This window comes from Notothenia coriiceps, unplaced genomic scaffold, assembly GCF_000735185.1.
Source record: "Notothenia coriiceps isolate Sejong01 unplaced genomic scaffold, NC01 NC01_scaffold00010968, whole genome shotgun sequence".
NCBI lineage: Eukaryota > Metazoa > Chordata > Actinopteri > Perciformes > Nototheniidae > Notothenia > Notothenia coriiceps.
In genome coordinates, this window is record NW_011343669.1 from 482,233 (window position 1) to 496,202 (window position 13,970).

General features: G+C 37.9%; 2 protein-coding genes across 3 annotated transcripts; both read left to right on the top strand.

Moving 5' to 3' along the window:
* Positions 1-493: 493 nt before the first annotated feature.
* Positions 494-6,608, top strand: LOC104946353 (retinol dehydrogenase 13). Its single transcript, XM_010772172.1, has 7 exons — positions 494-2,634; positions 3,989-4,107; positions 4,190-4,345; positions 4,585-4,689; positions 4,805-5,017; positions 5,192-5,293; positions 5,902-6,608. The coding sequence occupies exons 1-7, from the start codon at positions 2,570-2,572 to the stop codon at positions 6,207-6,209; spliced, it is 1,068 nt and encodes a 355-aa protein (XP_010770474.1). The 5' UTR covers positions 494-2,569; the 3' UTR covers positions 6,210-6,608.
* A 2,318-nt stretch (positions 6,609-8,926) lies between these two features.
* decr2 (2,4-dienoyl CoA reductase 2, peroxisomal) lies at positions 8,927-12,914 on the top strand. Of its 2 annotated transcripts, none has more exons than XM_010772174.1 (10): positions 8,927-9,133; positions 9,531-9,632; positions 9,742-9,810; positions 10,372-10,423; positions 10,516-10,651; positions 10,894-11,018; positions 11,270-11,363; positions 11,443-11,547; positions 12,197-12,446; positions 12,610-12,914. In XM_010772174.1, the coding sequence occupies exons 2-9, from the start codon at positions 9,532-9,534 to the stop codon at positions 12,412-12,414; spliced, it is 900 nt and encodes a 299-aa protein (XP_010770476.1). In that variant the 5' UTR covers positions 8,927-9,133; position 9,531; the 3' UTR covers positions 12,415-12,446; positions 12,610-12,914. The 2 variants fall into 2 exon arrangements, with proteins under 2 accessions (XP_010770476.1, XP_010770475.1); XM_010772173.1 differs by having other exon boundaries at positions 12,197-12,385.
* The last annotated feature ends 1,056 nt before the right edge of the window (positions 12,915-13,970 follow it).

Genomic DNA, 13,970 nt, shown 5'->3' on the forward strand with positions numbered 1-13,970 from the left:
TGCATCAGCCAAACAGCTCGCTGCACCCGCACTGCGAGGGGGACCCAAGTTCCCGTCAGCAAAAACACGTGGGTTTGCTATCCTGGCTCCAAAATGGTGGAATGAGCTCCCCATTGAAATCAGGACAGCAGAAAGCTTACACATCTTCCGGCGCAAACTGAAAACTCAACTCTTTAGACTCCACTTCGAGCGATTGAATTACTAACAAAGCACTTATATACTAATAAAGGGCTGGCTTTCTAAAGCCAGTTGAGTAGCACTTGAAATGTTTGGCTCTATGAAACCTGATGTACTTATATGATTCTGTTTTCTTCAAGGTTGTATCTTCCTGGTCGAATGCACTTATTGTAAGTCGCTTTGGATAAAAGCGTCAGCTAAATGCAATGTAATGTAATGTAATGTAATGTCTCTTCTTAAATAAATACATTCAAATACAAAATGATCCAAAAAACACATGAACAATTCTTTTAAAATTATTTTAAAATTACCAAAAATGTGTCACAAGGGAGTGGGACACAGCTTTACTGTAAAGTGATCACAACGTGACCACAAATAGTAAAAAAAAAAAGAGACAACAAACATTTACAAAATGACCAAACGGAGACACAAAGTAAATGAACACAAAATGACCTCAAATATATACAAAGTGACTACAAAAGGACACAAAATGACCAAAAAGATACACCAAGTGACTACTGCTTCTATGTGGGTGGGCATTCAACATGCCTGTGCCCGGGGGCCTATCGTCTCACAATTTGCCCCTGGCTGAGGCTGTAAAAAAGAGTGAACTGTTAATAAGTCTAGTATCAGGAAGATAGGGAGAATGAAGCCTCTGAAAAAAAAGATAATGAAATGGAAATGGCTGGATATTGAATAGCTTAGTTTTCAGCTCCTCTTTGAAACATTCAGGTGTCTCACACACTGCAGAACGGGCTAACGGGCTGAGAGTTTCCTCGGGGGTCATCTCATAAATCACAGAGAAGGTCGAGCCCCGTGGGCTGACAGCAGAGAGCATCGGGGGTCAAACACACTTGGGGGACACACACCTCTGAGCTGGGAACAAATAGAGCAGAGCTGCTCCTAGTCTCTGCACTTCAGACACCACGCTCATGTCCTAGTTTTTACTTTTTTTGTGTCACCTCAAGTTTCTTGTTGTAAGGGGGTGGCCTTGTTATTTCACTGCTCTCAAATTCATCTTCATGCAGAGGAAACTTTGTGTTCTAGCTGCCCTATAAACAGAGGGGTTGGGGACAGTGCTCTGTTTTTTGGGTTAGGGCTATCTATAACAAAAGTAAAGAATATATCTTGTCAAAAAGAAATTCAAGGTTCTATACTTGACAAGAAAATCCAATGAACTTAATTTTACTGCAAAGAATGTGGCCAAAACTGCCAGGACATGCCACAAACCCAAAGTAAAGTGTCTGAAAGTATTAAAGTCTTATTTGTCTTATTTAAGCATACGGAAAAGTTTGAAGGGAGTTGTCTAAAAGTTAACAAGCAGTATTTACTTAAAACACTTTCCCTATCTTATTTGTGAAATTTTCCAAAAACAACACTTTGTGCAAAGAAAAACTGAATTCAACTAAATCTCTGGAGAATTTAGCAACATTTTCTCCCAACAGCAGGTACCTAAACTTTGAACAAAAGAGAGATTTATTTCACTTTAGCGAACATATGGTGTACCAGGAAAATTTAAAAATTGTAAATATTATTGCTGCTGGCGTACACTAGAGCTCCTGCTCCAACACCTCACACATTGGTGTTTGACCCTCCTCAGCTGCCCCTCTCCGTCTCCTACTTTAGCTCGAGATTTAGCTTTTTCACTCTTTCAGTCTCCCTTGTTTCCTCAAAGGCAGAAATAACTTTCCGACTGTAGTCACATTGATTGTACATCTGTTTTCACTATTCAATAACAGAAAAAACAGCTATTTACAGTCACACCACTCACTGAGTCATATGGTCCCCCTCTTATCTGTCTAAATCCTTCAATAACCCTCCATTTCATTTTGAATTTCATTATCCCAATTGCGACAGTCACAGTGGAATTATCATAGAGCCAAATGTAACACATATAAATGCAATTGAGTGATACAAATATACGTTTTTAATGATAAACAAATAATAGTATATGCGCAATAGAGAGTTTATATTCCCAGAGCTCTCATAAATATAATATGTTAAAGCAACCACTAAAAGTAATTGTACAGATTTGTTTTGAAATTAACAGAGATCAATACGTACATCAGTTATATCGATTAAAAACACCTTAATTTTAACAGTATCCCTTATAAGTTTCATCCTGAATACATTTTTCACGGAACAATTTAGTAAAAAACACTCTAACATTTATTTTATTGCTTGTTTTATGTGCTTAATACAATTGGGACTACATTTCCCACAATTCCACTTGGTATTTGCTCCTCGCTGTTGGTTGGCCCCAGTTGATGACGCTAAAAACATGCGCATGTAACCTTGTGCTAGTGTGTAGTTTTGTTGTAAAACCAGCTATTGAAACGGCGTTAAAACACATTTGAATGTTATATTTAGCATTCATAGATATTCGTTAGTCATGAACAAATATATTTTACCAGTTTCTGTCTTTGGGACAGTGTTTGGAGTTGCTGTTTTACTCAAGTGAGTACAAATGACTGTCTCTGTATCATGATGTAACTGTACATTTCACACTGCATGTGTCACATTTGCTGCTGAATACAGTGTTAGCTTTACATTCAGACTTAGTTAACAATATATTTACTTAATATTATGTCTAGTTGGTTCAAAACTTACTTTTTGTTGTACTGGTTTGAAGGTAGCTTAATTGGTTTAGGTTTTAAGTGTGCTTAAGTATTATGTTATTTCCTCCCATTATGAGTGATTAACTCTTAAGCTGTTATATACAAAACAGTACACAACATCTTCACAAAGAACAGCCCAGTTATATAAATATATCTTCTTCATAAAGGCAGCTTTTATAACAGGGTGGATGTATTGGATTGAGTAGATGTAAAGGTGTTAATGACATTCTGCTCACTCATTCACAGTTAATAAGGATTGTGTGAACGCTGGGGAATTCTTTGTTTTTCTTTGTGTTATCTCACTTACAGTTATGAGCCTCAATAGTTCATTCAGTTCAAGTCAAGGAACAAACACCTTTCTTTGAAGGTGAGGTCAAAAGTTCAAGACTGTGATGAAAACAAAAACATTGTGTGTTTCAGTCACAAAACTGGATTCATGGTAGAATAAACCTATGAGGGGATTTCTTGGATATAGTTCAGCTGGTTGGCCCCAATTCCTCCCCATCTTTATGCAATTTGAACAGTATTAATAGGCTGGTTGTCCCCAAGTTTGTTGTGCAACCAATTGAACATATCCAATATGAACCACAACACTGAAAAAAGGACCTTAACTTAGATTTTGGCCCACTTTAAAAACACTACACAAACATAGTCAATCCGCTGGGTTGTTTCCCTTATGTTTATGATTAGGAGTCATGCATTCATTTTACACTTAGCTACGGCCCTTATTGGATCAGTTAATATTGTGATTAAGTGCTGCATATTCCCAAACCAATTAAATAGCACAGATAATTTTCACAGTAAACCCTGAGCTGTACTGGGCCTCTGCAGTTGCTTTGCCCATTTGCTAAGTCTACCTTGAGGTGACTGGACTGGATATAACTTGAGTATGACTTTCCTCAATATATGTTAATTCCAGCCTCCGGTACAATATTTCATCATTTCCCATCTGACACAGCTTGTAAAAGGAGCTCTCTATCCTGCTGTATAAAGATTTTCCTGAGTAAAAGTATTGGGCTGATCAATTGGCAGCTGTTATAGTATGTAAACAGACAGGTAAGGTAGACAAGATAGAAACAGTTGAGTCCAGGCTCATTAGGAAGCAAGAGAGACATAACTGAGATTTCCTGGTTTCCATGCTGAAATAGGAGGCTTGTTCAAACGCAATGGCACTAAAGTAATTATTCTTATAGGGAACATATGACTGGAGGCCGGTGTACTAGTAAAGCTACCTTAACTGGGAAGACTGTGGTGATAACGGGAGCCAACACCGGCATCGGGAAAGAAACCGCCCGGGACCTGGCAAAGAGAGGTGTGGAGCATTTGGTCATACAATCTTCAGTTGTTATTTTGCTCACAATGACATGCTTCTTTCTCCATTCTGGTATCATCAGGGGGTCGGATCATTATGGGATGTCGAGACATGGAAAAGTGCGAGACAGCTGCCAAGGAAATACGAGGGAATACCCTGAATCCTCACGTTTATGCTTGCCAACTCGACCTGGCCTCAATGAAATCCATAAGAGAGTTTGCTGAGAAAATCAAACAAAGTGAGGAAACAAAACAAGTCACCGTCAGTACAGTTATGTTTTCAGTTATAGAGATGAAGCACACCGTAAAAGCTTATTTAATATGATTGTAAGTTATAGTTATACCATTTTAAAATCATATGGCTGTTTTTATCAGTAAGTGATTTATGTCTGTTGTCAAGTTTTGTGTGGAAACCAGGAAGAGTGTGGGGATCCTAATAACATCGTAACATCCTAAAATCGATGTTATTGTCTTGCAGAGGAGCAGCGTGTGGACGTTCTGATAAACAATGCAGGGGTCATGAGATGTCCAGAAGGGAAGACAGAAGATGGATTCGACATGCAGTTTGGAGTTAACCACCTAGGTACCTAATTTAAGTCTGAGTGAGTTTTTCTAAACTCTCCGAATGTAAGCTTTTTTGAATGTAAATATCTGAACTCGATCACCACCTGATTCCGATAGCTTCTGTCTTCCTCCAGGCCACTTCTTGTTGACAAATCTTCTGCTGGATAAGTTGAAAGAATCCGCCCCCAGCAGAGTGATCAACCTGGCCTCCCTCGCCCACATCGTTGGAAAGATGGACTTCGAGGACTTGCACTGGGAGAGAAAGAAGTTTGATACCAAGCAGGCGTACTGTCAGAGCAAGCTTGCCAATGTTCTGTTCACCAGAGAGCTCGCCAAGCGATTACAAGGCGAGTCCACTGGCTGCTGCCTATGTGGGCATGTGTGGGAGGGAGTAGGGACTGTGCTCTTGTTTGTAATTGGCCATTGGATGTGTGTATTTTTAAAACAATGGTGTGTGTGTGTGTGTGTGTGTGTGTGTGTGTGTGTGTGTGTGTGTGTGTGTGTGTGTGTGTGTGTAACAGGCACAGGAGTCACGGTGAATGCTGTGCACCCGGGCGTTGTTGCCACGGAGCTCGGGAGGCACACCAATCTGCACCAATCACAGTTCTCCACCACTGTGCTCAGTGAGTATCCTGCTTCCTTCTTGGAGTCTGAGTTTAGAGAAATAAATAAATGTTGATCTAATGCAAATGCACAAATTACCTTGGACTGTATGAACTCTGTTACATGGCATTAGTCTATTCTCATCTACTCTGTATGTATGAATAATACACTTTAACAGACTGCACTGCTGCCATAAAAAGTTTCCTACTGACAACCAAGTGTAGATGCTATTTGATTTAAAATGATTTCCATGGTTTAAAGTCAGTGTTGGATTAAGTATTTAGATTCTTTGCTGAAGTAAAGGTAGCAATACAACTTAAAAAACTCCATTAACCACCTTGAGATATCTTCAGTAACAAAGATATCTGTTCATGTATTACATATTTATACATATGCACATCATTAGTCTACAGTGTTTTGTTTTACAGTACAGTATTCCAGTACTTGTTCCATCCTATATTTTCATACTTTACTCATTCCTGCATTTTATTATTGCACTAACTAATTAGGTATTCTCTATGTTGCATTGTTGGATGAGCTTTCGATTTAATATTGTTACGTCAACAACTATGCTCTAACTGTATGTATGAATATAAATAAAGCATTTACATTTTGAACCCCCCTACAGGTCCTTTTTTCACGCTGTTAGTGAAGAGCCCAGAGCTCGGGGCCCAGCCCAGCATCTACCTGTCCGTGTCCGAGGAGGTGGAGGGGGTGACGGGGGCGTACTACGATGTGATGACAGAAAAGGAGCCGTGGCCTCAGGCTCTGGACGAGGACGTGGCTCTCAGGCTGTGGGAGGTCAGCAGCAGGCTGGTGGGTCTGGAGGAGGAAGGACAACTGAAGCCCCCGACAGAGGTCCAGAGCAGAGCTGCCCAGCCGGCCCTCACACAGCCGAGCGGACAGAGCGCAGATGTGGGAGCTGAGGGGCTGTAGCTGGCCTCTGGACCTGCAGGGGATAATGGACCTTTTATGGCTTGAGCTGAAACAACTCTCTGTCTGAGTCTGAGTGTCTGCTTGTCTCTGTAAATGTATTGTTTTGTACAAGCCTTCATGTTCCTGCATCAGGATATTTTCTTTAACACATGGCAGCCTTTAAAAGTGGACTCTGACTTCTTTTCTTTCTTTTTAAATCAATCAATCAGAATCAAAATACTTTATTTATCCTGGGGGACATTGGGTTTTGTGACAGTTGATTTATTTTTTAAATAAAATAAATAAAGTTAAAGTAAAAAGGTCCAAAACAAGATCAAATAAAGTCAGCACATTGATATGAACATAAGAAGTTTATGTAAAAATGTGCACAGTGTACTCCAATAAAGTGACACTATGTAATATATTAGCACTTTCATTACCCTGCAAATGAAAATGTCAGAAATAAACACACTCTTTAATATACTCAGGGGTTTGCTTCTTCCGCCTCATTTGGTCTGATATGACCCGTAGCCTATAGAGGCTAATGTTGGCAATCTTTCAAACAGATATTGCCATGTAATGAACATTAGTGAGTCACTTTGTTTCTTTGACTTTTCTACTTATTTAAGGGCTACTTTTACACAATACTTTAGTGTTATGCCTCCTGGGGAATTCATCCCTGAAATCACATTATACATAAGCACAGACAGTATCTCACACAGACATAAGGACAATGAGTGAGTCAAGTCTCAGTCAGTAATTTGAACCACATGTATTTACAGCAGAAGGCATTATTATACATATTTACTGCAGGTTCACATTGAGAGAGTTGCAAATGTTTATTATTGTGGATTGAAGCAGAAAATAATGACAAATAGCGCCATCTGGCTGCTAGAGTCCAAATACAGACGGTAGTTCGATATTTTTGTCATTTGTCTTACAGATCATCCAAACAACACTGCTCATCATGTATCTAGGTGTGCAGATTTGTTCAAGTGTGTAAATGTTTTCTTTATATTGAAAGCGTTTGATTGAATGTATGTAAACCTGATAAGGAAGCCAGTTTGTAGATTACTTTTTGTAATCCATAATAGAAATATGATCTGCTTCAAACGAAAATCAGATGTGTAAATGTTGCATGGTTATTCGTTGCAGATTGCATTGGACTGCAAATCACTTCCCATACAGTACAATTGTATTATAATATTCACAAGAAAATCTGAAAATGCTAAATACTTTTTCTAATTTTCTGGAATTGTTTGTGTAATGTATTATACTTGACTACAAATATTGATATTGTAGAAAAAGCTAACACATTCAAACATATAAGTAAGGTAAGAACACTATAAGTTCATTTGAGGTAAAGCCACACTGTTTAACCTTTCTCTGGCATAAAATGAATTAGCACTAAACTAATTAAGTTAACTTTTTTGTTTTGCTTTTGCTCTTGTTTACTCTTGCCTCTTAAAAAACAAATCAAGTTACAAAAGCACTCATCTAATTTTCTAATCATCTCAGACCTCTCAGTGCACAGAAGAATACCCATCTCAAAAGTATTTGAGAGATCCATTGCATAGGGCTTTTTCCAACAGTGAATCCCAAAGTACAGATCAATACGGGACACTCTCTGCTCTAATGCACACGATCATCATTTTCCCTGAAACTGTAAACCCTTGATCGTTTATTTCAGTGTTGGTTTACCAGTGGAGGCTCGCGCTGGTGCCTTCCCAGAGGATGATGGTTATTGTAGACGAGCAACACAATCACTGGGCTCTTCTAAGCTGTCCATATTGTTAGAGATTGTACACTCCCTGGAGCATGGTGCTGTCAGATATACTTTCTAGAATTAGATAAATCAACTCTGACCTCTAAAGTCTACTTATACTATTTTCTAACCCTGTTTTATGTGTGTATCCTTCACAAAGTGGACAAAGAACTCAAATTGTTTACTTTTAAGTACAATTAGTTATACCACAGTGAAGAAATACTGTTTTACAATTAAAAGTCCTGTATTCAAATGTTATTTCAAATACGGTATGAAAGAATTAGCAACTAAAAAAAGAACTAATTCTGCACAACAGCCCATTTGAAAAAAAAATTATATCTATGAATACTCACTACTTTTTTTTTTTTACAATATTCATACATACATACTTATACTATTTTCTAACCCTGTTTTATGTTTGTATCCTTCACAAAGTGGACGAAGAACTCAAATTGTTTACTTTTAAGTGCAATTAGTTATACCACAGTGAAAAAATACTGTTTTACTATTAAAAGTTCTGTATTCAAATGTTATTTCAAATACGGTAAGAATTAGCAACTAAAAAAATAACTCATTCTGCACCACAGCCCATTTGAAAAAAAATGTATATCTGAATACTCACTACTTTTTTTTTTTTTTTTTACAATATTCATACATACTGCTGGGTAGCTTGTAATTTTTATCGAGTTGATATTTCAACCTATAATAATACATGATCTGTTATGATTAGATTGTCCAAAGAAAGTCAAAAGGATATTATTTGCCTCAGATTTTCTGTGGAATACCTAGTATTTAGTAGCAGGAAATGGAAATACTGCATTAAAAAACAACTGTCTCAAATTGTACTTAAGTACAGTATTTATGAAAATATGTTTAGTTACTATCCAACACTGACATTCTTCCTATATTAACTTTGTCTGAATCAACAGTTGGACAGTGAGGTATCAATGCTCTTGAACATACCCCTACCGGACTTCATTTCCCAGAATGCCTGGCTAAAGAGGCGAAAGTTAGCGTCCAAGGTACAAACAATGTCCCTGCAAAGAAACACCTAATGAGTGAGTAATACATGTGAAGGTGGCTCGTCAGAGAAACGTCTTGCTTCGTGTGGAGGTCGTGTATCTTTGAAAGGAGTTGGACGGTCTCAGCGCTAACAAACTAGCTTGGCTTTTTCCAAAAGGTAAAACTACAGCAGCAGCTAGCTTCAACTAAACTTCACTGCGCAGTCCTTACATTTTAAAACTGTTTGCACTCTGCAGATGTAGAAAGCATTACAATAACTTGATATGTTTACAAGGATAGACAAAATAAGATACAACCATTACATTATGATTCAGTCAGTTGCTAAAGCCTTGAAGTGCATCGTTGTGATAACTGCCACCATAACCTTTTTTATGTAACTGCCTTGACTCACTTTTAGTTTAGTTTTTTTATTTAGTAGGTAAATGACAGAATGTGAACACAAGTGCTTCGAATCAGAAGTTTAAGAGGAAGTTATGCATTTACAGCCCAGTCTTATACTGCTCTGTGATTAAAGTCAATGTAATTGCTAAACATTTATATGCATTATCTATCAGCATGGCAGAGCCACAGAAAAAAGGAGAAATGCTCCCTGAAGATGTTGGATCGGATGACTGCCTGACTTCATACACACACATCTACAGTCCAGATTTGTTAAAGTACGTATGAAAATAATTTTCCATGGACTGGCCAAAGTGAGCTAGTTGTTGACATGTTTGTTGCTGTTCTAATTACATTATCTATGATGGTTTCCCCCTTATTTTCCAGAGATCAGGTGGCTTTTATCACAGGTGGTGGATCTGGAATTGGACTGAGGATAGCTGAAATCTTCATGAGGTGAGAACACGTATTGTTTTGCCATAACATGCCCAGTGCAAGAACATCAAACATATTATGATACAGGTGCTTATGAGCGCATGTGTTATATTAGAATAAATCCATGTTAAGGAATAAATGCTCTCTCAGCAATATGTTGTCACTATTTATCAACAGCAAAATGTGTGACTGAGATAGACTATATGTACTTTAAACCTTCTGGTTGTGTTATCTCACAGCCTGACATTCATAATTATGCTTGTGTGACAAAGTTGACAATACTCATGTGGTAAAAGTCTCTCTTGCTAAATTAGTGGAATACTTTGTAACCTTTTACAAGCAGCCAGATTAACATCAAATGGAACTTCTGCTCTTGACACTAACATTTATTAATTATTGTTATTTTTTGTGTGCTTTTGGCCTTTTATCCTTTTTTTTGTTTTACCTTGCATTCACTTACTTCTGTCCCTCACTCTTGTTAACTATTTCATCCTAAATGAAATGTCTTCCCTTCAGTTGAATCTATTCAAAAATTGAGAATTCACTCTGGTGTTGTTATTTGAACTCTTTCTTTTCTTTCAGACATGGCTGTGACACAGTGATTGCGAGTAGGAACTTGGACAAGCTTAAAGAGGTGATTCCTCTAACTTATTCTCCATAAATTCTGTATCTCAAATTATAACTAAATGTATTGGCCTTATACAATCTGATCTTGTGTCACTCTAGGCAGCTACGAAGCTGTCTGCAGCATCTGGACGCCGCTGCCTCCCTCTATGTATCGATGTGAGGCAGCCTGAGAGCATCGCAGCTGCTGTGGAGGAGACCCTGAAAGAGTTGGGCCGCATTGACATCCTCGTTAACAGTATGTAACGCTTTAAAACATGTCTAGAAATGATCACCTAGTTTGTTTTGCCAATACATTTAAAGGTGTCTGAATGGTGAATATGTGCAAATGACCTTTAAACAACTATGAACGTTTTTGGTTTAATCATCAACTTTTCTGATTCTGTGTATCTTTATCTTTGCACCCTAATCTCCTTAACAAACTATTACGTCACTAGCTTTAATGGCTTTGGTTAAAGTCATGGTTACTATTGTTGACAGATGCTGCTGGAAACTTCCTCTGCCCGGCTTCGTCACTCTCCTTCAATGCCTTCAAGACAGTGTTGGAGATAGACACTATGGGCACATTCAACACCAGCAAGGTGGTGTATGAGAAGTGGCTGCAGGTACAGTATTCTTTCTATCTATGGGACACAATATGTCTCAGTTAAGGACACACTAGTCTTAGTTAAGTGTTATTGATCATGTCAATAAGATTCGCTCATTGCAATTCAATTTGGTCACCAATAGAGGACAGTATAGATCAGAGATTATTGATTACCTTGTGTCTAAATGGGATTTAAAGTGCTGCTTCTGCTGTCTGAAGCTCATTTACCCATGCCATTGTTTTTGACACTCCCATCATTTTTGTGTGAAGGATCATGGTGGTTGCATCGTGAACATCTCTGCAACACTTGGATACAGGGGGCAGGCCCTTCAGGTGCATGCTGGCTCTGCTAAGGCTGCAAATGGTAAGAACTTTTTTAAATGTTATAAAATAATATTAAAATGTGATTCTAATGACTGAATTATGCCGCTCTTGTCCCCCAGATGCCATGACCAAGCACCTGGCGGTGGAGTGGGGCCCCAGTGGGGTGAGAGTCAACACTGTGGCTCCCGGTCCTGTCTCTGGCACAGAGGGCTTCCGCAGACTGGGTAAAGATTTAACACTATATCGACAAAAAACAGCTGATTTATGGGTAATCCATTAACACTTATGTCTCACGCTTAAGGAAAAATGGTCCCCATAAAAACCCATGTAAACCACACTTTGATTTGATCCCATGGCCATTACAGCATAAAAACATCAATTGTGTTACATCACACTTTTAAATGAATGGCATTGGCTTAAAAACCTTGCTTTTTTTCTACTATTTCTTACAAGATTGATCCATTATATCGTGTTTTTTTGTTTATTGGCCAACTACATGCTATATTCCTAGACACAAACAATGCATACAATTCAAAGTTTATGCTTATCATTTCAATTCTGAAAAGAATCACACTAGAATATAGTAGTAATAATACTACTAGTTATCTTTTGTAACCCTGACCCTAACAACACTGGTATTTTGTTCAATAAGTGGCATTTAAATAGATATTATTCATAAAATAAATGATCATTTGGTAGCTAGGATCAGCACATATGTTTGTTAAATGATTAAACTTGTGGAATAGGTATTTATAACATTTTATGGTGCGTTTAACTTGGAGGATTAATTAGCAGTCTTTTATAAAATAACAATAAACGGAAGCAGTATTTCAATGTAACTGAGCTTGTATTTCTTTTCTCTTAATGCCCCAGGTGGCCCCAGAGGCGAGGCTGCTGGTGCGTTTCAGTCCATTCCTCTGCAGCGAGCGGGCAACAAGACAGAGATGGCCCACTGCGCTCTCTTCCTGGCCAGCCGGGCCTCCTCCTACGTGACGGGGGCCATCATGGTGGCTGACGGCGGAGCGTGGCTGACTTCCGCTAACGACGTCTCCCTGCTGATGGGTATAGCCTCTAAATCTGCTAAACTCTGAACAGGGGATACTCTGTCCTCCTCCTGACCCAGGTGTGTAGGAGGAGGTGCAGCTCTCCATGTGGAGAGACTGTGTGACTGAAAATGTGAATGTTCTGTGCATTGTATCACATCTCTGATATAAGTTCTGATGACAGGAATACAGCAGTGTAACCTCTATTAATCCACTTGTTTTTATTTTCTTTCTTTTTTTCAGGTTATTGGTCATCTGAAAAGAAAAGAGACAATTGAATGCTGAAAAAATACTAATTTAGGGGCCATCTGTTGGCCATGTACAGTATTTACTTTAAGTATGTATTGCTGGTAGAGTTTAGCACAAACATATAAGAAATGCTATATTTTATAATCTTAATAGTTCAATTATATAACAATTCTGGGTTTTTTACCCATTACAATGCTGTGTAGCGTCATCATGCATTTCATGTATAGTCATGTTTATCAAATGCCGTTTAATGTGATTTTTCTAATACATCTCATTTATAAATAAAACATTAATAATTACAGTTTACTATGGCAAATAATTTTGTTTGTTTTTAGTAATGTCCAACTACTGTCTCCATCTTGCCTTCTTTTCTGTTTGACTGGCATAAGGACATGCTTTACTTAATCATACCTATTTTATTGATGCTATGAATTTGTACTTGTTTTTTTACTTTATATCTCGTTATTGACTGACACTTCAACATTTTTTCCCTTGTTTATTTATATTAATAGGGCGAATATAAATTATATAAGTGGTTCCCTACCTACCAAATCTAAGGTGCCACAAGTTGATTAAGGAAAATATGACATTGGTGGTACTGTTCTCTTATTGTATTGTTCTGACTTTTCTCTTGTGAAAATGTGGATGTTATAACATTAATATTTGAATTATAATTTAATATAGTTTGTTCTGGTGTTCCTCAGAATGAAACATTTGATTTGATGACTAAAATAGGATACAGCAATTGCACACCTGAAGACAACAAATACTTCTGAAAGTCAGATGGGGGCGCCAAAACATTACATTTGCAACCACTTAACATGACCAAAACACATCTCTCTCCACTTGAGGTCTGCCAACTATTACATATTGTTTTAAATGTACATTTATATTATTTTACTGAATAGTTCATGCTTACAAGCAGAGGTGGGATAAGTTCTCAGATCTTGTACTTAACTGAAAGTAGAAACACCAGAGTGTGGGATTCCTCTGTCATAAGTAAAAGTCCTGCATTCATAATGTTACTCAAGTAAAAATACAAAAGTATTAGCATCCACATGTACTTAAAGTACCAAAAATAGAAGTAGTCATTATGCAAATTAGCCCGTTTCAGAATAATGTTATATGTTTTGACAACAATTATTGAATTGTTTATCAAGCTGGTAAAGGTGCAGGTAGTTTTAATAAATGTGTATGCTGCAGGGTAGCCTTTGAATTTTACTCCAGGTGTGACGAAAGTCTTATTTAAGTGTTGATTATATTTCACAGACTGAAACTTCTACCATCCTGAAGTCCCTGAAAGCTCCTCTTGCTCACCCTGAACTTTAACCTATGTGGTGCAGGGATGCTTGCCC

What these genes read in the sequence shown, in the direction of transcription:
- LOC104946353 (XM_010772172.1), top strand. Translation starts at nt 2,570, where the DNA reads ATGAACAAATATATTTTACCAGTTTCTGTCTTTGGGACAGTGTTTGGA. An exon ending in GGAGTTGCTGTTTTACTCAA is followed by an intron (nt 2,635 to 3,988) that starts GTGAGTACAAAT and finishes TTATTCTTATAG; the next exon opens with GGAACATATGACTGGAGGCC. An exon ending in GTTTGGAGTTAACCACCTAG is followed by an intron (nt 4,690 to 4,804) that starts GTACCTAATTTA and finishes GTCTTCCTCCAG; the next exon opens with GCCACTTCTTGTTGACAAAT.
- decr2 (XM_010772173.1), top strand. Translation starts at nt 9,532, where the DNA reads ATGGCAGAGCCACAGAAAAAAGGAGAAATGCTCCCTGAAGATGTTGGA. An exon ending in CATTGACATCCTCGTTAACA is followed by an intron (nt 10,652 to 10,893) that starts GTATGTAACGCT and finishes TATTGTTGACAG; the next exon opens with ATGCTGCTGGAAACTTCCTC. An exon ending in TGTATGAGAAGTGGCTGCAG is followed by an intron (nt 11,019 to 11,269) that starts GTACAGTATTCT and finishes TTTTGTGTGAAG; the next exon opens with GATCATGGTGGTTGCATCGT.